This window comes from Melospiza georgiana, chromosome 6 (genome assembly GCF_028018845.1).
Source record: "Melospiza georgiana isolate bMelGeo1 chromosome 6, bMelGeo1.pri, whole genome shotgun sequence".
Taxonomy (NCBI): domain Eukaryota; kingdom Metazoa; phylum Chordata; class Aves; order Passeriformes; family Passerellidae; genus Melospiza; species Melospiza georgiana.
Genome location: NC_080435.1, coordinates 44126367 through 44153221, shown reverse-complemented (window position 1 = coordinate 44153221; position 26855 = coordinate 44126367). Strand labels below are relative to the sequence as shown.

At 41.6% G+C, this 26855-nt stretch overlaps 1 protein-coding gene across 4 annotated transcripts in view; it reads left to right on the top strand.

The window, feature by feature from the left end:
- The window catches only part of STON2 (stonin 2), a 68034-nt gene that overhangs the window by 12494 nt on the left and 28685 nt on the right, over positions 1-26855 (top strand). For all 4 annotated transcript variants that reach the window (XM_058025478.1, XM_058025476.1, XM_058025477.1 and 1 more), the window contains exons 2-4: positions 2609-2814; positions 3262-3507; positions 9708-9905. In XM_058025478.1, coding sequence (XP_057881461.1) covers positions 2727-2814; positions 3262-3507; positions 9708-9905 — 532 coding nt within the window. In that variant the 5' untranslated portion in view covers positions 2609-2726. The remainder of the gene's footprint in view (positions 1-2608; positions 2815-3261; positions 3508-9707; positions 9906-26855) is intronic.

Below are 26855 nucleotides of genomic sequence, written 5' to 3'. Positions count from 1 at the left end.
GCTGGCTGAGGCCCATGGGTTCACACTGGGATGGGCTTAGGTCTTTCTTGAAGGAGGATTTTGGAGAGTGAATGAGAGGTGAAGTTTGTGGATGAAGTATTTTTTCCACATAGTCTGCACAGGTGTTAGCTATACATGATTCATAATTCTGTACAGGCATTTAGGTCAAGGGGTGGGATTGAGGATCTTTGAATGTCGAAAGAATGCAAAATTCTATCTTTTTCTTTTTCTTTTTTAACCTAACATATGCATCCTCAAAATGCCTCTATTCTGAATATTTTTGAAGTTATTAGTTACTCAGACTGCCTTTCTTATCTTTCAGGCTGCTTGTCTAAAGGGCGTGATAACCCTGATAAGTCAACACAATCTCTTTTATTTACCAAACTGGGAAGTCTCTAGAAAATTCCTGTCATGGGAAAGTTGTGTAACCCTCAATGCACAGTATTCGGATGCTTTTCTGGGCTTATAATGATTACTATCCATTTTAAAGTGCTAGTTTTGCTGTCTGGTACTAAATGGATTTTAAGAATTATATTTGTCACAGGGCAGTAGGGTACTAGAGGAAATCCATCTTAAAATAATGGTGTAATTCTCCCACGTATCTGTACTGCTGAAACAGTCCATTTTCTTGCCTTCTTTCATATCTTTCTTCCTCTTGAAATTAAAAAGAAAAAGAAATTTTAAAATGAGTTCTGCTGAAGTCTCTGTGCATACAGGGCAGGGTAAACTGTTTTCTTTTTTCATTTCCTGCCACTTCATGCTTCTGTCAGGACTTTTCCAGGAGAAAGGGCAGGTCAGTATCCAGTTGTCTGGGAAAAGAAAACTTAGTTACAGATATTTAAACAAGACCAAAACAAACAGCTTAATTGGTCACATGAGGAAAACAAGACACCAAGGTCATCCTCTCCTTCCCTTTTATGGCCTCCAGATGACCCTAAACATCTGATTTTTTTTTTCCCTTAGCTTGCTTCTATGTTTAGCTTTGTAGTTCCTATTAACAGCACCCAAAATAGATATTATTCAGGGTAGGCAGGTGTACCTGCCCACACTGCATGGAGACAGGGGTCCTGCCATGGCAGTGGAGGAAAAGGGGCTCAAGTGCTGCTGTTCCTTGCAGGAGGGAATTGGTTGTGTAACAAGGGCGAGATGTGCAGGGTGACTGGTCAGGGGTTCATAGCCCTGGAAAGTCTATGGCAAGGGGGGATCAGTCTTATGGCAAATTGCACTTGACCATCGGGATTATCTCTGGGGATCCTTTTTTGTTTTTGCAGGAAATGGTACATTTTGTATTCTATTCTGCTCAAAAAGATTCATCTTCTGACAGGAATTCTAGTTGTCAGGCAGGTTTGTGACTTCTGAACTTTTGACGTTTTCAGCTCTTTCTTGACTGCTGATCTGCCTTCAGCTGACAAAGGACTTTGTGGCCCTGAGGAGAATAATAATATTGGAAGCTATTTCATGATCTGCCTCCTTCAGAAATGCTTGAAGATTGAATGCATTTAAATATGTCTGCTTTTTAGGCCCAAATTTTGTTAATATGGGGTAAAGAGTAGTCTCGGTGAAGTATCTGTTCTTGTACACTAACATGAAGTTTCACCCTGAAAAACCCTTTAGTTAGGTGAGAGACAGGAGGCCAAGAAACGCTGCTTAAAGCTCTTTCAAATAGGTCTGAGTTTCAGTATGTTCAAGTACTTCAACACCATGGCAACAAGAGCTTCAGTGCTTGAGATAATTGGGGACGGAATTAGCATATTTCCCTAGGAAGAGTCTTCTGAGAGTTTTGAAGTTTTGCAAAACTGGGGTGGTCATTGTTTCCAGACAGAGAGAATTTCAGTGCCTGGACCTGACTCTCCTGGTTACTAGCTAACAACCAGAGCACTTTCCAGTGCTCCACTCCATCTAGCAGATTCACAGATCTGTGTGAGGTGCATACTGTTGAAGGGCCTACTAAATTCAGTTTTCACATCTGTGAAAACATTTGCTGAACTACAGCAAAATCATGCTTAACTCTGGACAAGGTCTAAGATGGTTTTTAAAATTAAATGTGAAGTGCCAGTCAAGCAGCAGAGTGGAAGGTGCATCTAGATGAGAAGGCAGCTCTCTATACCCAGACCATGATGAGAGTCATTGGCCACTCATCTTCATTCTAGAATCAGCTACATAAATGTTACTGATAATGAAATGTGCAGTTTATTGCTTGCTCTGCCAAGGGATTAGACATTGTAAGCAGCAAGGTGGGCAAAGACATGCTAATAGCTTGGAGTGGGGATTAAGTTACATCATCAAAATTTGCTAAACCTGGGAGAATCTCCTCATCTGCTCTTGCTGGGATCATGAGAGGCATGGCTCCTTGAGTAAGGACTAAAACATTGGTTTTGGTGATGGACTGTTTTAACATGAAGATGATTGCTTTATATGAAGGAGTTGCTCGAGTGTAACCCTCCTTTAGACACAAGTGACATTCCTGTCTCAAAGGTGGTAGTGCTTTGACAGTACTGTGACTGTGGTACATAAATTGCTTTAACTTTCTGTATTATAAAAAATGGTGGCACTAGTTCCTCCCATTTAATTTTCTAAAAAAAAGTCATCTACTTTCTTGTCTTAACAGCAGTTGAAAAGAAAGTGCAAAGGAGTTTCCCTCTACTGTCTCATCTCCACTGTACCTCTCCCATTCTGCTTCCTCCTCCTTCTGATCCCCGAGTGAAGATGAGTGACCGGCTGCGAATATGACATCTCTGACAGGTGTCATTGCCTCCCACCAGTCCGAGTGGGTGTCCTTCCCTGACGAGCTGCTCCTCCCTGTTCCCCCACCAGGTAAGCTCTGATTTTCTCTGGAACTGCTGAGACTTCCTTGTTTGATTTAGACCAAGTGCTGGCATAAATCTAGCATATATATGTGATATATGTGGGACAGCTTGCCTTCTAAGTGGAAGCAGTTTGTGCAGAGATTGAATTATCTCCTGCTACCCCTATGTAATAGGAGAATTTGGGCCAAAAAGGCAAATCACTCTTCTTGTGTGATGTAATGTAGATCTACTACAGGTTTTGGATCTGTGCTTCGAAATTCAAGGCAGTATCCAACCAGCCATAGAGGACATCTCACCTATTAAAATCAAGTGCAAGACTGCCCTGTGTTAATCCAAAAACTGCATTAGGTGAAGGAAAAATTCCTAAATTTAGTGGCAAATTTTAGATGTTTCAATAAAAAACAATGAAATAATGATCAATCCTGTAAATCTTTCTATGGTACCTCTATTTTAGGTAGCACTGAGGCTCCTCCAGTGAAATGTTTTAATTCCTCTGACACATCTTCAGAAGAGAACCACAATGCAAATGGAGGATTTCAAGACCTTTTCTGCTCAGAGCTGGAGGAGGCAGCTGAGCAGCCCAAGGTGGATTCTGGTAACCATGTGTCTCCCAGCACTGATCTGTCATCGTCCATCAGTGCTTGGGTTCAGTTTGAAGATGCACCGTGGACAGGTGCTTCATCAACCCACCCACAAACAGGTAAGGCAAAAGCAATGAGAAAGTCTGTTCCAGTAAGATAACAAAGTACAATGAGAGCATACCTGATTTTTGCCTTGCTCTTTGGCTTCTCAAAGGTTTGAGTAGTTTGCACTGTATTTTAACACAATTAATGTTATCAGAGTTTCAAAAAGGGCCTTCTGGAGTGAACAAGAAATATTTTCTTTTTGTAAAGAAAACGAAAGCCTTTTGTGATTCACTCACTCCACCTGTGTCTTGACTAAGTCTTGGAGATTGCCGAAATGCATTCATGGGGAAAGAGCACAGAGGTGTTTTCAGCAGTGACATTTCTTACATAGAGATATGAAAAGCCATTGAAAGAGTCTGAGCCATATTTGCCTTTGTATTCTGGAACACAAAGAGTGGTAATCACCTCTGCGATCCTAGCCTTTGCCTGATCTTAGTCCCCATATGCTTTTTGCCAGCAGTTCATTGATACCAGCAACTAATGTGCCAGTGCTCATCAGTACTTCCTGCTCTCTTTTGATACTTCCTGATGTCTTGTGATTTAGCAGCTTGAGAATGACAAAGACAACAGGTGTTTACCTTAGTTCCAGCACTGCATGCACTTTTCTTCAAATATAGCAGTTCTTTCTGGCATGCTTTGAACATGCATGCAAATCCTCTGCCTTGCCTCATCAGCTCATGGTAACTGGTGTGGCTATATGAGCTTCTAGCTTTTCTGCATGAAGAGACTTCTGTCCTTCCTTGCAGGAGGTTGTGGAGTAATTGCCAAAGTAAACAACAGTTTACTTTTTCAAGTTTCAATTGAGATTCTCTCTTATTAATTCCACTTTATGACTGCTATTTATTAAAGCAGTTTAAAGAGTTATAGCTTTCCTCTGCTCACTGAGTCCATCAGATATTCCCTGTAACACATGAATAGTACTTCTGTCAGAAAACTTGGATTGTCAGCTTTGGATTGGGTTTTGGATAAACCCCATCTGGTTTTCCATCTGCTATTTTGATGGATGCTACAGACTAGTCCTTTTGAGACAGTATGGTTGGACCTTTGTGCACAAGTAAGGGAACCTTTAGAATCTCTTCTAAAAGAGATTTCTCTGATCTTCTTTATATTTATTTGTTGGTTCTTAGTTGTAAATACTTATTTATCCTTGTGATGTGGAGAGAAGGAAGAGTACCCATGAAGTGTAAATAGGTAAAACTGAGATACTCTACCTCTCTCTCTAGTTTCATGGCTATGTGATCCTTATGCTTACTCACACAGCCACGTACTTTTTCAAATGGGGCTCTTGGTTGCTCTGACTTGGTATTTCCATCCTAATGTTGTTATGTTCTTGTTAACTGAAAAACCTATAAATACACCTTCTTAATTAAAAAAATCTTTTAATTAAATTAAAAATATTTGCTCAACCTTAATAAAGCTAATCATAAGAAAAAGACTTCCATAAACCAAATTTTATGGTATATTACCTGATGTCCTACCCTTGGAGGGATGTGGCCTGGCCTTAAGGTATATGATTAGCAAAAGCACTGCCTGTTGGTGGGTGTTTTCAGTCACAGGGGACACTAGTCTGTAGGCAGAGGTCTAGGACATCCAGATGAGGGGAGTAGAGTAGACTTTCCAAAAGCATTGCAGTTTTGTAGGAGACACTCATTTGTGCCCCTGTAGAGCTTTGTCCTGTATGATCCATGTCACTGAGGGAGGATTATTTGCGTGCTGACTTTGGCATCTGAGATTCATGGAGGAGGGTGGTTCCCCTAACAGTCAGACCAGGATGTACTCCATGTAATTCTTGCATGGGAAACTATTATTCTATGAACTATATAGGAACCCTAAGGAAGTGTTTCCTAAGGGTATTTTAAAATCCTTACTTATGAGCTGGTCCCACTCCTTTTCTGAACCCTGTATGATAAAGGGCCAGACCAGTGCAGCTGACAGCCTCTAAAGGGAAGCAGAAATGACAGGTCTTTGTTTCTGGTCCTTTACTTTGACACTTGACAGCAAGAGGTAGGATAAAGTCCAGCCTAGTTGTTCTCCATTATTGTGCAGATCACGATTTAATTCTATGGGCGGCAGCAAAGCTGGAGAGCTGCGCTCGCTAACACCCGGAGTGGAAAGCCCGAGGTGACAGCAATTTCTCATTTCCAGTAGAAAACACTCTGCATAGGAACAATGGCAAGTACCCAGCCGGGGGAGGGAGGAGTGTAAAGGCTAAGTGCAAACAGAAGGATTGGTGTGAGAAGGATGGCCACATTTGAAATCTGTTTCCTGTGCAGGCAGCTGTGAAGAGCAACGTCCTGGAGGCTCAGCACCCCTGTCCGGGCTCCAGCGCTGTTAGGAAATCGTCTGTCTGTCTGTCTGTCTGAATATGCTTGAACAGCTGCTCAGCTGACCAGATAATTACCCAGGCTGATGGCCAGGCTGCCTGGAAACATTTTGAAAAGGGATTGCAAAGTGGGATTTCCAGAGTACCATGAGAGCAAAGAGGATCAATCCTCAGAGAGAGAGATTCTGTACATTGGGGCTACAGTATTTTGGCACAGGTTTCCCCAAAAGCAAATATTTCTCTCAAAATACTCAGAGTCTAAAAAAATAGCAATTTAAATACAGTTGGAATGTAGTGGTTATTCTATAGGAAGTACATTTTAAACAAAACCCAGGCTAATGCTGAATCCTTTTTGTTCTGGGAAAACTGAAGGCATTGTTGGGGCTGCAGAGGTTGAGGGACTGATGGCAAGAAACAGGGCTGAACAAACCGGCAAAGAATTTGGAAGATGAAAAGAAAGGTCAAAATCTGAGGTACAGAAATGAAAAGCACCCATAATAAGCCTCACAGTGAAAACTATTTTATTTAGTATGTTCTTGTAAACCCTTCCTTCTGCCAGGCTCAGGTAGAGTAAATGCTAAGCAAAATGTTTGACTCAAAATATTTCAGCATTTGAGATTTATGTATAGTTAACTGAGAGCTGCCAAATCATGTGGATTTCTCCTCAAGAAGCAAAAACTCTTGAGTGAGACCATAGAAATATTAAGAGAAATTATGTATTGTGGTGTCCCATTCTCTTTTTTCCTTTTGTGGGGAAAAGGAGAAATTTGAATTTTGTTATGATTATTATCAGCCTAGTCAAACTGTTACTGCCAAAGTGAAAAATGAGATTTTAAAGCTGACCCAAATGTTCCTATCACAAATGCTACACAATCTGTAAATGATCACAGCCAGCAGGTGACAAAATATTTGCATTTGTTACACAATGGGCCTCCAGCTCACAGTCTCATATTCTATCAGTGTTAGCTGCACTCTTCAATTCAATGAGGTATTCTTACTCACCATAATTAGAGTAAGGCAAGATCTATTACATCATCCATCCTGCTCAGCCACGCCCACTTCTTCCCAAGAGCTTTGTCTGGTTTTAAATGGCTCAAATTACTTGGACTCTTACCATGACCCTTGAGAGGCCATCCAACAGCATATCTGGGCTTAACTACTTTGTGCTGTCCTCTCTGAAAGTAGGCAATACTTGCAACACAAGATCAGCAGCTGGAAACTACACCTGTCACTAGAAACTGTGATGCTGTGTTAAAATGAGAAAAATCTGAAGTCCTATGTAATAAGAAAATAAATTATGCTAACATGGTTTATTGTAATACAGTGTAGGGATCAAGGAACACGTCCTCAAAACACCAAAAAGGAATTAATGATTCAAGGTAAATCTGCATATTAAAAGCCAATCCATTGTTTTAAGCATAGATATGTCAAGAAAATTAAAGTGCATGTTGAAGGAAACGTTTTTTGTTTTGGGAATCAGTGAGTTGAGTTTCAGTATCCAATGCATGCTACAGAATTTGCAATTTAGGGATAGTTCTGGCACCGGTCTTTCAACATAAACAGATTTCTGAGAAATTCCTACAGCAGAAAGGCTGTGACTCTCTGGCTATTGGCATTAGAGACTGAATTCAAAATTTCTACAAGAGCCCTGCCTCATTTAGGAATTTGGCTGCAGCACTTCCAGGAATCTGAAGAGCAGCAAGCAGAAGCATCTGAAGAGAGATCTTAAACAAACATGTGTAGATGTTTACTTTTGCTTGTCTTGCTTTTTGAGGTTGCTAGATGGTCTTTTGGCTCAGCATAGGGGAAAATGCCCTTTTGCTAGTTTTAATAATTAGTGTTGAGGAACCTAGAACAGTCACAGGTAGAAGGTGACTGTAGTAAGAATTTAAAGAACAGCTGTTGCAGAAAAAGCTCCCTGTGGTTTTGGTTTTCCAAAGTACAAGACTCTTTTAAGGAAAAAAGCAAACAATTCTGTTCTTTCAAGATGGCCCAACTTGCCTGGAATAAAATTAATATGCCCTTACGTAGAAATATTTGGCAATGCTAGTCCAGTCAGATGCCTTCTTAGATAAAAAATGAGTTTGGAAAGCACAAAACTAGTTGGCAGTATTTGAGTTCTTAGATCTTACATGTTTCTAAAGTAGCCTGTTTTTTCATATTGCTGTGACTGACTTAAAAAAAACACTGGAAATCTACGATTTTTTAAAATTAAATAATTCCACAGTTTCTAGGATATAAAGCACACTTTTAAAAAAACACTTGGCTCCTGTTAGTGATCCACATACAGAGTTCAGCTTTTCCCTTTGTCCTCTATGTCCAAATAAAGTGCTTTGTCTGTCAGAGCAATTTCAGCTGAAGTTTTAAGGATGGCTTTTCAGGTGCTGTGTTTAACAAAAGGACTGAGAGAGGCGCTGACAGATTACAGTCATACACTCATCATTCTTTCTCTACAGGCACTGAGCACCACACAGTGTGCAGTTATGCAGGGAGGAGGGGTGGACTTTGGTTCTGTGTCTGACACAACAGCTGTCAGCCTGTGCAGTAAGGAGGCAGATCTGCCTTACAGCTCCTCATCCTCAGGGATGACTCCTTGGAAGGCACTCAGAGTCAGTAGCCTCACAGCTGTACACTTATAAAAATACCACTGCCTGCTTACCTGAGGCTATCAGTGCAGATATACAAAATAAATTCACACTTCTCAAGAGGCAAGGCAGAGAGCACTGTTTGGATGTTCTGTCTATGCCCATATCAAGGTTTCCATAATGTGGAATAATGTCCCATCACATCACTTGGATGGAGAGAGAGAAATCTTCTTTAACTAAATTTGTCATTTTTTTCCAAAGTATCTGTCAACACAGTAAGAGTTGCTTGTTTATTACATACTGAGAAGAGAATCTCTGTGTCAGTAGTTGTTCACTGTAACTGCAAGATTTGAGGAGCATCAAGATCTTTCTTGGTTTAATAGCTAAATACAGATGTACCAATTTAGAAAACAGTTACTAAGCTGATATTAAATTAGAACGAGTCTCTACCTGTACACTTTTCCTTAGTTCAGGAAGACTTTTTTACCATAACTTTCTTTTTTATTACTATTATTTCCTCACTCCAGCCGCCCATTGTTGCTAGCATTCAAGTGATGATGTGGGCAAAGAGCATGCAATGCAAACAGTACAGAATACAAACTCATAGCAGTGGATGTGTGTGATTGTGTTCCGAGGTCTGGGTGATGGTTAGGCAGGTCTGAACTGTTTGACATGCAAGTCTGGCAAATGAGAACAGGATTTTTGGTCTACACAGAGCAAAAATATTATGTAGTATATTCAGACTGGGGCTCTACATTCTGCATGTTCACAAACAAAAGTTATTCCTAGTGCACATTAATTTCAGGTCAATTTCAGGTAATTTTTATACTCCCCCTCCATGCAGAGCATTCCTGAGATGATGACTGCATTTGACTGGGTGTTACAGATAGGGAATTCTTAATTAAATTAAATAAAACCACTTTAAAAAAATCTGTGGTGCTGTAAAAACTCCACAGAGTTGCACAACAAACATTTGTTTGTTGACCTCAGGTCTTGTCAGCAGTGTCAGAAACGTGAAATCTTGTTCTGAAAAGTCACAGCTTCTCCAGTACTTGAGCAAGAGGAAAGCATATGGCTGCCTGCAGCATGGAATCTAAGGCAGACAGCTGAGTAGTGCTGGAGGTAACAGTGCCAGGCACTAGCTAAGTTGTTCTGCATTTGTTACAAAATAACTGTGTTGCTGTGCATGTTGGAATTTGTATTTACAGAGCCCCAGTACGCTGATCTAGCATGCCTTTGGAATAGTTGTGATCTCTGGGTAGACTGCCCTGCATGTCTCTAACCAATACCTGTTTTTTGCGACCAGTGTCTGCTTCAAAAGCACCCAGCTGGACTTCTCCCTCTTCCAACTCTTCTGAGAGGCAGGCCCGTGCCTCAGAGAGCAGCTGGACAACCAACTCGGAGGACACCAGCAGCCCAAGCATTGCTCCCTCCTACACAGATCTGCAGTCGCTGAATACCGAGGACTTGACCAGTGGCAGAACATCTGCAGCAGATTCAGCTGGTAAGAGGGAAGCCTTCAAGCTTCCATCTCAAACTTTTTGATGCTGCTCAAACTCACTGTTCAGAATTTAGCCACAGGGAATGGATCCAAAGCAGAATAAATTCAAGGATTAGGCAGACTAACATTTTGTTCTACTCTAATTCCAAAAAAATCACACTTGGACTGTACACGGCACTGACATGTGCAGGCTCCTGAAGTTAGAGCCAAATGCAACTGTGTACCTGTTGATAGACTTGGAGCATTTCTGCTTTTGACATGCCACATCAGCTTAAGCTGATCTAGGAACTGTTATGTTGTGGGAGAGGCTAGATGCCTTTCCTGAATTTCCATGCAGAAGTTTTCTCAGCAGTGTATTCAGCTGAGGCAGGCCCAGTTCTGCTTGCTCCTCTCTGTTCCAGTGAGTGCCAAGACACAGCTCCAGTTTGCTGGAGGCATTCTTTGCATAGTGCTTTGCACTGTTACTGAACAGTAAATGCAGAGAGAGTTTAAGACATGACATAAGATGGTTCAGGAGCAGATTTTAACCATTTAAGGATCTTGTATCTGACCTTGTTGGGCTCTATTCAGACACAATCCTGATTATGGAAAAATGTGCTGCATGGCATTGTAGCTCTTTGCTCCTCAGTTGTACTCTGGGTAATCTGAAGTGAGAGAAATAGAGCAGAGTAGTGCCAGTCATGTCATGGAGGATGGGAACTGCTGAATGACAAAGCTTTCACAGTGCATAAAAAAGCTGACATGTCAGGACACAGAAAAAAATACACAGCTCCAGGAGGAAGCACCTGCACTATGTTGAAAGCTGTTCAACCCAAGCTGAGGAAGGTCAGTAGCTACACAGTTTGGGGATGAAAATCAATTCCCTGGTGTCGTGATAGCTCAGACCTGGGAGATATTTAATGTGTTTTCTCTCAGTTGGTGAATGTAAAAATACGTGGGAAATAAGATCTGTTTTGTCAGAATGGGCTTCCCAAGCCTTGCTGAGGTCATATGTCCCTTCCTTAAGAAACATATACATACATCACTTGCAAAGAGTATTATTTGGTGGTTCAGTGAAGCTGGGTTAGACTTCTAGCAGATTTATAAACAGCAGCGTGGTAGGTCCTGGCTCAGCACTTTAGACAAAGGATTTGTGGAGAAGTAGTAGTTACTTTGGATAAGTAGAGGTGTTTCTTTTTTCAAATAATGAAGTTACCACAAATCTGTCTGACCATTTTTATTTCAGAATACTCTACTTTCCTGTACCTCTGAGTTTGGAAACCACTTTTTGGTAGAAAGGTAGAATAGGCAAGTTGGAATATGTGCTGGATATTGCTATTTTGTGATTTGGTATAGGCTGCTGTCACTGGGGCTGTCTCCGTCTGAGCAAAGGGAATGAGGGATGCCCAGTGCATATATAACTTCACATTATATAGGCAAGTCAAAGACAAAGGGCTGCTGTATATGCCTGTCATACTCATGGGATTATATCCTACATATGGCCCAAAGTGAAGCTGATACTTCAGTAAAAGCTTTGTGTGCAACTTTCTTATCTCAGTCAGTCCCAAACTGACATATTTATTATCAAGATGAGTACAAAAGCTCACTCCAGTCACCTAAGAATTTTACAAGTAAAAAAGGAGGTAATACAAGCAAAGCTGTACTGTTAGTTAAAACATAAGGTACACTAATCATAAACATAAAATACATAAAACATAAGATACACTTACACTTCCAGTACCTTAGTGATACTGGAACTTGAAGTGAGAAATACAGGGAGCCTTTGTATCACCAGGTGTAGAGTTTGCAAAAGAGCAGCATGAACAAAGTGCATCTGTTTGTGCTGTTCCTGGGATGCCTCACAGTCCACTCCCTGAGGTGGCTGCTGGCATCAGGAAGGTTTGTGGAAGTGGAGAAGCTGAGGACCTAGTTGCCATGGAATTGTTGTACAGTTCTGGCTGCTCTTCTGTTGTTCAGCCCACTGTCATCCCATCATAACAGTGCATAAGTGGACAAAAAATGTATGATCGTTTTCTTCTCTCCATCCTCTCTGCCCCTCTCCAGAAATTCAGTTCTTTAAACCTGACTTGAATCATGCATTTGATTTGCATTTCTCCCCTCAAAGGACTGGCTGCCTCAGTCTGTAGTAAAGTTTGAAGGCTCCACCAAGACAATGAAATGGCATGTATTTTGCCGTGAAGGCAAAGAGAGGAATCCTCATGCTCTGTGTGATGATGAAGTTACGTTGACTGCTAACCAAGATGTTGATTCCAAGGTCAAGCTTGCTGGAGGGAAAAAAAAATCAGACTAATTTCACTGCTAAAAGCCTTGTGAAAATAATAAATCAATGTTTGATCTACTTAGTGATGGTAAAGAATCAGGTCTATGAAATAATCTGGGTTTAATACTATTTCAAGTGAGAAAAACCTGGTGATGAGAAAAGCATGAAAAATTCTACTCTGTGGTCAGATGCTAAGTAAAATAACTATTTTAGCCATGGTGAATTTTTATTGCCTGAACAGGATAAAAGGACACTCTATTCCATAATTTCACCACTTGTCTTGAATTAATCCTGCATGCAAAATGCTTAAACACCAGCTGCCTGTGGTAGTTCAGGGCACAGGGCTTTGTGTGGGAGCAGATGAAAGCCTGAGGTAGGTCTGACTGCAGGCATACACAGGGACAAGTCCCAGCCATAAAAATGTGCATCTTGGTGTCCAGGGCTGGTGGGCTCTAAGCAGGTAGAATTGGCTGGAATTAACTTTCTCACAACTGACACAAAATGTGAGTGTAAAACTTAAGGGGTTGAGCTTATATAATGCATGTGTTTATGCAAGATATAGCCTAGGAAGATATCTGAAGGAGGAAGATGCTAGAGACCTGAGTGATGCAACCTGAAAAGTTACCCTTGCTACAGGGGACAGCAGAAAACCTCCTGACTGATGGAGTTGGGATAAGCAGACTGATGTCCTGTAAAGGCAGCAATGTTGCAGGAGCAGAGCTGAAAAATATGTGCTTTTCTGTCAAAGTGCAGCTAAAAGATGCTGCACTTCATTGCCTATGCTTGTTTGAAATCTGGCACCAAGAAGCCTTTAATATTATCCTCAGCTTTGCCAGCACAAGGGACTCTTTAGCCTGCAGCAGCTAGCCAAGAAATGTGGGTCAGGTGATAGCAGAGTGCCCATTTACCAGGGGCATGTTTATGTGGTTCTAACAGCAAGCACTTTGCAACAGCTGGGCTTTCACAGTGTGTGTGAAGCTGTATTTGGTGCTGCTGAAGTGCCCTTGCCTCAGAGTTCTTACCATGCCTCGCCACATCGCCCAGCTTGGATCAATGAGCATGAAAAGAAGTAGGAACTTTTGGCCTTTGTGCTGTGCTCTGCAAGATAAGTAACACAGGACATCTCTGTTACTGATACAATACAAGTATTTGTTCCTTCTGTAGCAGATGCCTGTCTCAGCTTTCAAAAAAGGCCAAATATCTGCGAGACAGAGGAGCAACGGAGAGGACTTCTTGTAACTGTGGTTATGGATCTGTTCTGAGGTTGTGCCCAAATACCTCACAGATTGATTTAGATTTCTGCATTTCACCATTCTTCTTTAAAATAATTATATCTATATAAATTAAAATTATATTGTACACAAAATATAGTTATATATGGTCAGTATGCATGTAATAAAGAAGATATATATATTTACATAGCTCATAAACTATACTCTATTATAAACTTCATAGACTATATAATAGAGTCTCTCTGTATCAGATAATAAAGCTGTGTATGTCTGTGTGTAGGCATAATTTTCTTCATAGCAATTTTAGGTGCATTGTTGGTAGTTGTGTTGCTTCTGTTGTGATTTGTATCTTAGCAAAGCTGCAGCTATGCCATGTTTGATGTTAACGGTTCAATTTGCTGACCAGTTGTTCTCTTTGGCACTTTCTTGTATCTCTGGGACTACTGGGATACTGAGGAAATTGTTGTGTTATTATTTTCTGAGAACATCTGCATGTTTGGAGATAGAAGGTTGCATGTGTGACCCCTAACTTCCAAAAATCCAGACAGTTCATAAATAGCACAAGGAATTAACTCTAAGAATGTTGTTATTTTCAACATCATTTAATGGGGCTCTGGTGCTTCTCTTCCAAAACTTGGAAATGGCAGTTCTGACAAGCTCAGCTCCAGCTATCTCTTGACGGTAACAGAGGGCAAGTAATAACTTTTCAAACCTTTTCCTAATGCTTTTCTGCAGTGTTTCTGTTACACTTCTTCTGTAACTGTAGCCAGCTAGATACTGAATCCTGATACGATGACTGCAAGAATGGTGTTCAGTGAGTTTCAAACAAGCAGCTTCGAACAGATTATGTGGCTGTGCAATGTGGTTGCACTGAATGCCATGAACAGGGTACAAGCTCTGAAATCATTCCATGTTAATTACCACAGCAAGAGGGAGAATAGTACATGCTGATGATTACCACCTTCCATCCAGAGCTGCATTTCAGTTGTGCTGTGTAACTATTAACTAGCTTGTGCTGGGTCCCAGTCCCAGACACGTGAAAACTTGTGCATGAGAGCCTGCCAAAGCCAGCTGGAGAGGCTGCAGAGAGGAACAACCAACCCTTGCTTCAAGGAGGAGGGGACTCCAGAATACCATGAACAAATAGCACCTAAAATATACTCCTAAACAACTCCAAACTGTAAGGGCTAGATTCAGCACCAGAGGCAGGGTTCTTTATTTTTCATGTCAATACCAACCACCAAATCAGGAGTTTTATATCCTTCTTGTCATCCCAGATTTTTCTCATGCATTTTTAGCTTCTTGGAGAGTAATGAATTAATGGGGGCAGATCTGAGAAGCTAGGTCTAGATAATTCTTGGCAGTAGAAGTGCTGTGATCCCAAGATAGACCTGTGTACTGGAAATTAGCTCATCTTCAAGGCTTCCTGGCTGCAGTGTCCCAATGACCTCTGCAGCAGAGTTCAGTCCACTTCCCTGTGTTGCAGTGAGGAAGCCTGCAGCTTGGTTGTGCAAACTGGACCTAGGTGAAGTAGAAATAGCTTTTGCCATATAGACTGACAACTTTGCTCTTTGATGAAGAGTGCAGGTAAAAGTAGTGGGCCAGAGTCACTGTCTCAGTCCTGCCTTGTGGCAGGAAGGAAGGCTCAGAAAATCTGCCAGGAGGATGGGGGAACTATTAGAGTGAGGAAAGAACAGGTACAACAATAAACAAATGTTTATTTCTATCTATTCAGTAGAGAGAAATAGAAAATAATCTTGGTGTGCAGGCATCTGGTTCATAGGCTTTAAGGCCAGAAAGGAGGGCTGTGTTGTCATTATTATTGTCCAGTCTGGCCTCCTGCATGTCTCAGGCCAAAGAATCTCACCTGGTCATTTCTGCACCAAACCCTTCAGTTTGAAATAACAGCACAGCTGCAGGCTGTGCAGGGAATGCACGAATGCACTGGGAACAGCCCTGAGGAAAAAGGTGTGGGGCTGTTGGTGGATGAAAAGCTCAACATGAGCTGGCAATGTGGAAGAAACTCTTTACTGTGAGGTGGTGAGGCACTGGAGGAGATTGCCCAGAGAAGTTGTGGATGCCCCGTCCCTAGAAGTGTTCAGTGCCAGGCTGGATGGGGCTTGGAGCAAGCTGGTCTAGTGGAAGGTGTCCCTGCTCAAGGCAGGGTGGTTGAAACAAGATGATTTTTAAGGTTGCTTCCAACCTAAGCCATTCTATAACACTACCATATCCTGAGCAAATATTTGCATAATATCTTTCTGATTAACATCAGCTGCAGCAAAGTTAGTCCCTGATCAGCCATTTCCATCCCTTCAAAACTTAATTTTTAAAAAGGACTGTCCTAGTGATAACATTTAAAGCAAGCTGAGATGTCAATGAGCTCAGCTCTGCCAGCTCTTGTGGGCCTAAATGTAGTCTGCTAACTTCCAAAGGTCCAATACCTGCCTCCCCTACACACTAGAAAATAACACTGGTTATTTATCTTCTCTGTTACCTTGCCTCACAAGAAAGAGTGGTTGATGCTACTGTAGGACTATCAGATTCTTGCTTTTTCTTCAGGAACAATGAGAAATATCAGGGTGTAGGAGGACAAGATTTAACATTGCTCTTATAGTAAGAAAGGAGTTAGAAGAAAGCTCAGAAGTGTCTGCTCCTACTAATGCCTGCAAGGCTGAGTCTTATGGTGCTTACTCCTGTGAATTAATTAGGCTTTCCCTGCTCCTCCGCATTGTAAGAAAACCAAGTCTAAGACAAGGAGGAGGCAAAGTGAGAGAAGAGAAAGTGACAGCATTTCACTGAGTCTAATTTTCATTACTGCTCGGAAATGTTACAATTAAAAACTTTATAACATTATGTGTGTATGTATTTATATATATATATATATATAAAACTTTGTTGTAATTTAGTGGGTTTTTATCTGCTTGCTAGCATAGAATCAGTTCTGATCTTATGCCATGTCATTGGCCCTGTGCTGCAAACAGCTAAATAAGCATCTCCTAGTTCAGGTGCTGAGTTTTCTTCTCACGACTATTCAGAAGTGGAAGATACAGTAACTGTGGATTTGTAGCTGAATTATCTTTATTATAGAAGAGCTAAATGCTGAGCCTACATGTATACTTGATGTAGTTCACTCTTTTCACACCAATGTTTTTACATAGATCAGCTCAAAGGACAGCAGAGAGAAGTCCAGGGCAAGTCACAGGACTGACCTTCTCATCTGCCTTTATATAGGCAATATCTCAAGAAAACAGACATGAGTAGGTGCTTTGTAGTTTGTCTCAGTGAGGCAGACTAGGTGGTATGAATCCCTATATTTCTGTTTGTAAGGCTGTGATTCCTCAGCCACAGTGTTTATGTTGGCCCCAGTTGGTCCCTAATGCAGAACGCCACATGCTGATATGATAAGCCTGAGGAGTTCAGCAGGAGATTTTGCAGCTGGACAGGACATTTCAGTGTAAAGCTTGATTGGAGATGGGATGCTTGAGTGCAGCAGCTATCTGTGATTGCTGTGTTCACAGAGGAACAGCTTGGTTTATTTGGATCAATTCTGCAGGATGCTAAGCGGCTTCCAAGCTTAAAGCTGCTGGGAGAGAAGAACACCAAGATATCTCCCCTGTCTCTTTCTAAGTAGAAAACATCGCTGGCAGTTTTCAGCGACATCATCTCGCCTGTTGCATTCAGTTCCTGGCAGCATGCTGCTGTAGTGCTGACAGGAGGCAGGAATGGCACTGTAGCCATGGAGTAGCTCTGGAGAAGCACTGTCCCAGCTTCATGCTGCTGCCCTACAGCACTGGCTGCCCCCCAGGGAACACAATTCTGCCGCTCCAGAACCACAGCAGGATTCACCGCAGGAAGGAGTCACCCACCTGAGAAGTGGCATTTCCACCCCTGATTCTGTGTGGCAGAGAAGCAAGCAAGGCTTCACCAGTTAACAAGAGTTGTAAATCATTGCATGTGCTCTTGATTAGAGATCCCAGTTCTGTGTGGAATTTCCTGTCTGATTATGAAGGGGCTGAATGAATGGAGCTGGCAGAGTAAAACAGCCAGTGAAAAAGCTGGCAGCAGCAGACAGCAAGTAAGAAGGAGAAATTTCACAATACCCAAATGCATGGATTTGCTTGTTTGTCTCTTGCTGTGACATCATCCAAAACCTAGAAAGGCAGACCACGCATCACAGGAATTGGAAAAGTGATGATGAACACCTATAGGGGATCAGTTATAGAGTCATCTCCTCAAAGAACAGTGTGGGATAAAATGGGAAGCGGATTTGTCAAAAACATGAATAGTGAACAGAATAATTTAAGCAAAACCTTCAACTTCTATGTTCACAACTTATTTTCTTGTGCCCACTTAGAAACTTGTGATAAATGTACATTTTTATCAGGACTTCTGCCTCCCTTTTTCTTTTATTCCACCCCAGTGTTAGGGACAAAATGTAACACTTTCTGTTATTCCAAGGCAGAAATGAGCAGAGTTGGATGACAGTACCCTAGGGAAACTGCTGATTTATGTCTTTGCTTCAATATCTCTGGTTTTCACCTCATGTAGCCTTGATCAAACCATATAATACTGGAGCACAGATATGACATGAATCTTAATAACCATGTTCATCTGTTATTAGAAGCAATTTGGTCTTAATTGTCCTCACGTTTGACAGATGAAACCAAAATTGTCTGCCTATATAAACCAGTATTTGCATTGTGACTGTGAGTGTTACATGAGAGGAAGAGGAGACTTCATGCTATTTCTTCATTCTGATCTTGCTTAGCAAGAATGAGAATTGTGATTCTGGGTTTTGTCACATGGATGCCAGTCCAATTTACTTGTCAGTACCCTTGTGGTACTGCAGTATATTTCATGGACACTGATTTGAACTAATCACTTAGGACTTGGTTTTTTAAAACTATTAAGAGTGCTCAGTACTTTTTGTGAAGAAGTCCAGATCTGGGTTTCGCACCTAAAACTTTCCAAGATTCTCCTGTCCCAGCTATTCTTGTTACAGTTGAACAAAATTTTCATTGTGCTCCTCTCCAAATCTAGCCATTTAATTTAGTGTCTAAAAGGAGATTAGAGATCCTGCCAACATATGTCCTGCAGCTCTGTGTTCTCAAGCCCATTACAGGCTTTGTAGAAATTATTTCATTTAAGTGGATACTTTAGTCAACAGTTTACTGAAGCTGCTGCATTTTCACGTGTAGACATTTTATTTAAACATGATTCACTTAAGATCATAGGAATGGAATCTATTTCCCAGGACTCTGATGTAAATGTATTCATGACCATTTCCTATCCATGTGTTCCTGTGCCAATATTGTCTTTCAAATAGCTTTTTGCCCTCTCCAGTGTAAGCAGTTTAATATATTTATATAGGGTAATTATCTCTCTTTCTGTGTTCATTTGCTGAACTGAATGAGACAAGCTCTTTAGTATTCTGGTTCTCCATTCTCCTCTTCTTCCTAGAAAGCTTTTCTCAGCTCATGTCGCTGTTTGAATTAATCTTTCGGGTATGTGGTGTTCAAAACTGTGCAAGACTGAGGTCTCACCACAGCCTGATATCAAGATATTCATTTTCCCATCTTCAGGAATTGTCTCCTTGATACATCCCAGGATGTTAGTTCCTTTTGAGCCAGTGCATCAGGCAAGTACCCTTGCAGTATATTCAAACTGATAGTGTATATGTGCTTGCTGTGTCCTGCCTCTGCTACGCGTGCACTTGTATGCTTGGTGGTGGGCATGAGTCTTCAGAGGGGCTGGGTGGAAAGGGAGCACATGGCACACAGAGGGAACAGAGAGGCACATGGTGCTGGTGGCAGAGCACACAACTGGAGGGTGTTAGTGCATTTGTCACACCAGCCACAGCACCAGTGTCATCTCTCCCCGTGCCTCGGGGCTGCACAGGCAGCTGGCTCCAGAGTGGGACACAATTCACTGCACTGCCTCTGCAGCAGGCCCTTCACCAGCCAGCCAGCATTAGGATCTGGGTGGGAAAGTTTACATAAAAGGAGTTAGGGGGGCTTTCCTGGTGGCTTTGCTTTCATGAACCCACCACTCCTCCTCCCCTAGACTGATCTGTTTGTTCAGGCTTGGTTGCCTCCAGCAACACATTATTAGTGCGAACTATGGTGTATCCTGGGAGACCTGCAGGATTCCTCGCAAATCTTTTGAGTTTTTCGTCTCCAAGGAGGAAGAGACACAAAGGCATTTCACTCTGTTGATGCAGTTGCATGTGCATTGTTCCCCTTCTTTGAATGTTGGTGTGTCTCTTCAGCAAATGCTGTAATTGGCCTGCTGCACAGTCTTCATCTTGCATCTTCGTCTCAGTGAGTAGATTATGCTTTTCTTGGTAAAGCCACCAAGCTGCACTGCTTTGAAGGCTGTATTTGAAAACATGCTTAGCTGAAGAGCAGAGTTGTGTGCTTATTGTTGCACACACAGATCTGTCCTTGCTGATGGTAGACCTCAGGCTTTCAGGGTAAATCTGGCTTAAGATAAATACAGATTGTATTACACATGAGCAATTTTCCTTGATTTAGCATGGCTGCAAAGGCAGTGAAGACACAGTGGCAATGGATTAACAACATGGGCATGTTCTCAGGGCGCTGCTGAAACCATACATCTCTGCTAAAATCAATGCCACTGCAAATTCTTTAGATATAGCAAGTGTAATGAGAGCTTCCCCACAATGTGATCAAACTCTGCAGGTATGCTTTTGATCTCTGCTTGGTTTGAAATTACAGGACTCAGCTTCAGCTCCTTTGGCTGTTCTGTGTCCCAGGCTTGCAGGAACCAGTCTGTGTGTCACAGCACAATTCAAACATGATGAACAGCACTTGATTTCCTGATTAGTCACGTATGTGTCCAGAGATGGACAGCATCAGATGAACTGATCTCCCATAAAGGTCAAGGCAGCTTAGCTAACAGAGGTCGGTGCTGCAGTAGAGCAGATGGCATCTCAGTAACAGAGCAGTCTGAGGCAATGGACATGAGGGTTCTCATAAGGGTGATGCTGTCAGTAATGGGGGGCTATTAGAGGGCAAAGGAGTTAGGGAAATGCAGAGAAGGTGTTTTGAATGCAATCTGCTTTCATCAGGGGATTCAGTTGCCAAGAGACTTAGATGTTAAGAAGTGGTGACTGGAGCTTCAGCCCTGTCTTCTGTCCTTCTGCCAAGGTGATCCAGGTCTGCCAGAGGGTGGGGGACTGCTGGGGCAAAAGGGTGAGCTGTGCTCTGCTGAGATTGACAGTCCAGCTGCATCCACAGAACAAAACCAGTTTGTCTCACGCTTCTGAACAACCTAAACCTGAACTAATGGAACAAACGGGGGTGAAAGGAGAAGGGTTTTGCCAGACCCAGTAGCTCCTTGTCTACTGGATAAAATGAGAAACAGGTTCAGTAGAAATCAACTCATCCCTCACCATATGGCAGGGAGAAGAGTCACTCTTCAATGAGCAAAGGCATTTGAGAATAACCTGATAATTCCTGGATCATTCTCAAGGCAAACGGCATGGGACCAGGACCCAGGAGGCTTCTCCTGCTACACCTGGAAATCCAGCTCATGTGCCTCTTGATATCTTTCTCCAGGGAAAAAGTAAGGGGGAAGAAAATACAACAATGGATGACTAGGCTGTACTTTTTCTGCATTTCAGTTATTTCTCAGTGAACAGCTTTAAACAGCTTCAACCCATCTCCTGCTTTACAGAAAAGTTTCAAGGTGTCTCTTGAACCATTGCTCTAAGAAATGCTCTTTAACCCACACGGTTCCTTTTCCCTTTCTTCACCATGGGATCTCTTCTCTTCCTGCCCAATTTTTCTCTTCTGGGTGCTGTTCTACTTCTATTTCTTTCCAATTCAAAATAACTTAAATGCTTAAAAGCTTTGATGCCAATGGCATCACCTTGTTTCTAGTGGGTGACCTGCTGCATCCTGCATTCCCTTCTGGCAGAGAAGAGAAAATGAGTAAAGGGACTGTCATTCCCCTTTACTTGGCAGAAGACCCTTCTGCATGCAAAAGAATTTCTTCATAATCTAGTTCCAAACTTAAATTTCTCTTTGTTGACCGGATAATTGACATAGCACTGTTGCAAAGTAGTGAAGTAATAATAGTCCTTGAGAAAATACATACCAATTCTAGCAGTAGCTAATGCTTTACTGGAGTGCCCTGAAGTGTCATTTAAATTCCATCAGTGACTATAATTTCTGCACCTTATAGGAATCTGAAGATGCAGTATTTCCCTAGACATTTTCTATTTTGTATGGTGCTGTAGGATTTCTTATACCTAGATTTCTACCATCAAATTAAAAACAAATGTGTGTTATCTTTAAAACTCAATTTTATGGATGAAAATTTTGTGGATATTTTCATTATTCTAACTTGATTCATTAAATCATTCTCCCACCTCTCAAAAAAAAGCTTTATTTTCTATACTCAAACACTATGAGTAGTGTTTGAGTATAGAAGTCTTTGCTTAAATTAGCATAAATTGGGAAAATGCTGCTCAAGTTGATGAAGTTTTGGAGGCAACTGGTCTCTATGCTTAACATCACAACCACACAGAGTCCCCATGCAGTAGTCTAGACAGACATGTAACACAGCCAAGTTGCTACAGTCACACCGAGCCTGTCACCTACCTGAAATGAAAGTGTAAAATATGTTCTTGTGCTGTTTTTAATCTAATTGCCTAGTAATCATCAGGAGGTAAATATTCCTCACTATCTTTCCTGAAAAGTCTAGCAACTTAACACTCCCTATATATTTATTTACTTTTTTTTTGTTTCAAAGGCCTTCAATCCCAGTTCGCTGTGGCAAATGCAGTGTTTTGTATTTTTTCCATGTAAGTGGAGCTGGCTTTGCAATGTATTTAATAAAGTCAGTTTCCACATTGACTATGTGCAACCAAAAGGGAAGATGTTTAAAAAGAGGAAAACACTATGATGAATATACAGTAATGGTCTCCAAATTGTATGCTGCATCTGCCAGTACAGTTTACTTTAAAAGTTACTTTAAAAATTTTAAAATTACTTTAAAGTAATTTTCAAGTCAACACTTGTAAAAACAGTGAACAAATGGTAAAAATGGTGAAAATACAACTTCTGTTTAAAAATAGCTGCTAGACTCACTAAGGCAATGAATTATGGCCATGGCATATTTTTTGATATCTCTGTCTTCTGTTATGAATGGCACGACTGTTGAGCACTATAAGCATAAAGTAATTTTTAATTCCTGTGATGAGGTAAGATAGTGGGAAGAGTGAAGATCCTCCAAGATAATTTTTTACTCTATGTTTTCTCCCACAGAAATTTGAATACAAAGGCTGCCTTTACCAACTGCATGGGTTTTTTTTCCCCTCAGTTTCTCATACTTTATAATTTGGCTATGAATTTTAAAGAATGGAGCAGAGATTAGAAATTAGCACCCTTTGTGTCCTTGTGAAGGCATATCAACCCCTCCTCCTTAGACACTGCAAAATTCCTTGCTAATAAGGCTGACTGAACAAGTCTTCATTAAACTGCATGTTGCTGGCCTGGAGAATTTGTCTGCATCAGCCATTCAGACCATGACCTCGACAAATCAACCGTGATGCCTCAGATGTGAAAAGCCTTTGTTTGGCTTCTCACGTTCTGAACACAATTAGTAGCTCTGCAGCTCATCCCCTTGGCCAAGGTAGAGTCACTCTGTCCCTTGCTGTAACCACTGGTCTTGAGGAAAGTCCTCTGAGCATTCCTCAAGTGATTCAGTAGAATGTGATTTTAACCATGTAACTCCCAGTCCATGGAAATGAGTGGCAGGTGAGAATAAAGCTGGTTACACCCAGTTAGCATAGTCAGTCTGTACTGTCTGTGCTGGCAGTGTAATAGGAAATGCAATTGGACAAAATTTTTCACTAAACTGAGGTAAAGAAACTGACTTATGCAATATATCTGTCGTTAAGGTGACTGAGGCTTCTCTCAGCTTCCAGACACTGTGGTCCAGATGTTTACCACCTCTTCTTTCAACCAGGAGTTAGTACAATAGATGTGACTTCTGTGTAACATGGCAGAATACACAAGTCTTTCATTAAAAAGCATCTTCCACTTGAAGATAAAGTTTTTATAAATTATACAAATAAAGGAGGCAGCTTTTTGTAATAGTCATTTAAAGGCTTAGGAGCTGTTTCACAAATATGTAATTCCTTGAGCATGTCAGAGTTTGCTTTGCTCCAGAAGAATGAAAGGCCAGAGTTTTAAGCTTTATTTCCTCCTCATAAATCCTGAGGATCGTGCATTTACTTTAGCACTGGTTTTGCTGCTTCTTCTGATTATGTCTCTGTTACCTTCAGTGTTACTGCACTGGAGAAGTGGTACACCTTCTACTCATTATGGTCAGGAGTTAAGATTTCAGATTTTTTTGCCTCAGGCAGTGTTTGAAGCCTTTCTCTGTTACATGCCTGCATGTCACAAGGCAGCAGAAGCATGCAGCAGGTGAGCCAGGGTACTCTCTCTTTCTGTCTATGCATATAATTATCTGTATTTCTATATATGGGGGAGGGGTGCATGGACACATACTCTCATTTGTAAATTCTTGAAAGACTTGAAGCGAAAATCTCAGTTGCATTTTTTGTTGGAAGGGATGGCTGAACATCAGACCAACCCAACCAAGTGGCTCTTCAATCAGACAGGTCTTAACAGTGTGTTGTGTTCCCCCTTGCTCCTCACCCACCCATCCCTCTCTATGCACACAGGTCCTGGTCTCCTCAGCCACAGCACAGATTGTTTACAGCAGCAGGAGAAATGTTTTCTGTCAGCTGGAATCCAACCAGGATGAGAGGAAAATAGCATTCTCAGACACTTCTGAATCAGCCTTGTCACTGGGGCAGAGAGCTACTGCCTACAGCTCAGAGGCCAGGAAGGGCTTGGTCACTTGTGATAGGAGGTGCATCTGAAGGGATCCATTTCAGATGGATTTAAATGGCAGGCATGGTTAGGACACTCTTAGGGTTGAAGGAGGCATCTCTCAGGGTTCTCAGCATGAGAACTGGACCAGCTGGACAGTGATCTGTCACCTGTGAACTTCTCTACACACTTTTCTTCTCACAGACCTTAAACGCTTATTGGCAAAAGGCTGCTTCAGGCATGTGGATTTATGTAACAAGCAGAAGCTTGTCAGAGACTATGTCTCATAGATTTCCCACGTATCAGTGGGTTTGGGTATTCATATTTTCAGTCATGACAAGTTGTATTTAGCTCTGACTAGAGCCTGGATTATGCCATGTGTTATATAGCTGAGGAGTATCTGGCTTTCAGTTAACCTTTTCTCCTAATGTATTTTGATGCCTTTCATTTTCTATGTTTGTTTCTCTTTTTTTTTTTTTTTTTTTTTTTTTTTTTTTTTTTTTGCTTTAATTGCATCCTGGCCTAAACCATCTTGTCCTGCTAGGATGATACTACAGAAACCCATTCTGGACTACTGAGCTTTAATTTTGCCAAATTTTCCTCCCAGGGAAAGGATCCTGGAAAAGCAACTGTTCAGAATTCAGTGGTTGCAAAATAATTGATAAACACAAGCCAACTGCTGCTGACTGAGGATTATGTTCAGCCTGGGCTTGGTTTATTCTCTCTTTCTCAACTGCTGCAGGATGAATACAGGCCAGCAGTGACAAGATACTGCTCAACAGCAAGTCCTTATCTGTTATCTATGCTTCAAATGCCTCAGGCAACAGAGTTAAAAAATACTTTCATACAGCTTTCATATTTTGTAAGGATGAATAGAAATAAAAAAATATGAATGTGAGGTGTGATGAAAATTACACCTTCTCAGGGGTAGCTGGGAGAATGTAGAGACCCCTCAGTGATTTGCTCTGCAGTGAGATCCATTAGGCTGACAAGCAGGCCCCAGCAGTAAAAGCTTTATTGGTTTGCTATCTACAACACCACCTGCAAGAGAGGTGTCAAACACCCACAGGACAATCTTACAAGTGCTGAACTGGACACACTGTATTTATCAGCTGGCTTTAGTTTTTCTGTAGGGATTATTGGAAAGGCATTGTGGCCACACTGGATTTTGACTGAGCTTCCATCAAAGTCCAAGGTGGGGTTTTGACAGACTGGACCCAAACCAGCAATATCAGGGTGGGAAGGATCCTTCTCTAGGATGAGAAACGTGAAGTTCAGGTTGAGCTCTTGTGTAAGGAAAAATAGAGTTGAATTTAGGTTTCCCACAGCCAAGCACAGGCTGAGTTACCAGCTTAACAGGCATTTTGGAGTGAAGTTATCCTTTAGATTTTTTACAAAAGCTGTTGACAGTTTTTGAGACATTGTGGTTAGAGATAATAACAGCTCTATAATGCATGTATTTTTTGGAAGGCAGATTTTATTTCTTTCCTCACAAATCTGATTCTTTCTGTAATCTGAGTTAATTAATGTGCACATTTTAAAAAATTTTTTGTATTAGACAAAAGGTCAAGGGACTGCCACCTTGTGAGGAAAAAACCTGTTTCCTGAGAAACAAGCTTGCTTCAGTATGTCTGTGACATCCCAGCACCCCATGCAGTGCTCTGTCGTGGTGGCCAGATTAATTATGGACCCTAATTGGGAACAAGAAACAAAAGAGGGAGTCTAGGGAAAGATGACTTCATCTCCCTGCTCATCTTACATTACTGTTCTACACAAAAAGATTGAGGCAACAGACAGAACAGCAAACAAAACTATCTACATAGAGTTTTCCCTTGGCTGAGGAGAGAAAGGATAAAATGAGAAAAGGAACACTATTCACCTGGAAAGTCACAAGAGCAGGTCTGAGTTTTCATCTTTTCCAGCCAGAATGTTTGTTTAAGCCCACACCTTTAAAAGTACTTGTTCAAGCAGTTTGTCCTTGGGCTAATTTCTCCATCTCATTCTGCTTTAGCCTCAACTTGCTATAAGCCTGGGAATTTTTAGGCTCTGTGAAAGAAGCTTTTTCTTACACTGACAGAGAACGCCTTGTCTGCTACATGAAGTTGTTACAACAAGGTGTGGGAGGGAAGTGAGGCATGACGGTGTTGCATAAGGGACAGTTTCACGGTTGGCAGACCGGGGGATTACAAAACAAATGTTCCGCTTCTTCCATTAATTGTTTCATTTCAGTGGAGTAGTATAGGCTAAAATTGGCAATGGCCTAGACAGATGGGTTGCCACAAGTAAGGACAGCATGTGGACATTCCTGATTTACTAGTTGTTTTGGGTTTTTTCTTGGGAAAGGCATCTAACCCCTGATTCTGACTCCTTGCCTATCAACACAAGCGTATCCCTCTAGTAAGGCAGCCCTGTCTCTTCTGCAGGCTGGCAGGCACCAGCTTTGCTGCATGCTGTACAGCACCTTTCCCACAGGAAAGACTCACACAGTTGTCCCTGCAGTCCCTGACCACACTCATTCCATCACCTACCCTCACCCCCTTTCATCATTTGATTCATAATCACCATTGTACCAACACCCAGAAGTCATAGATTG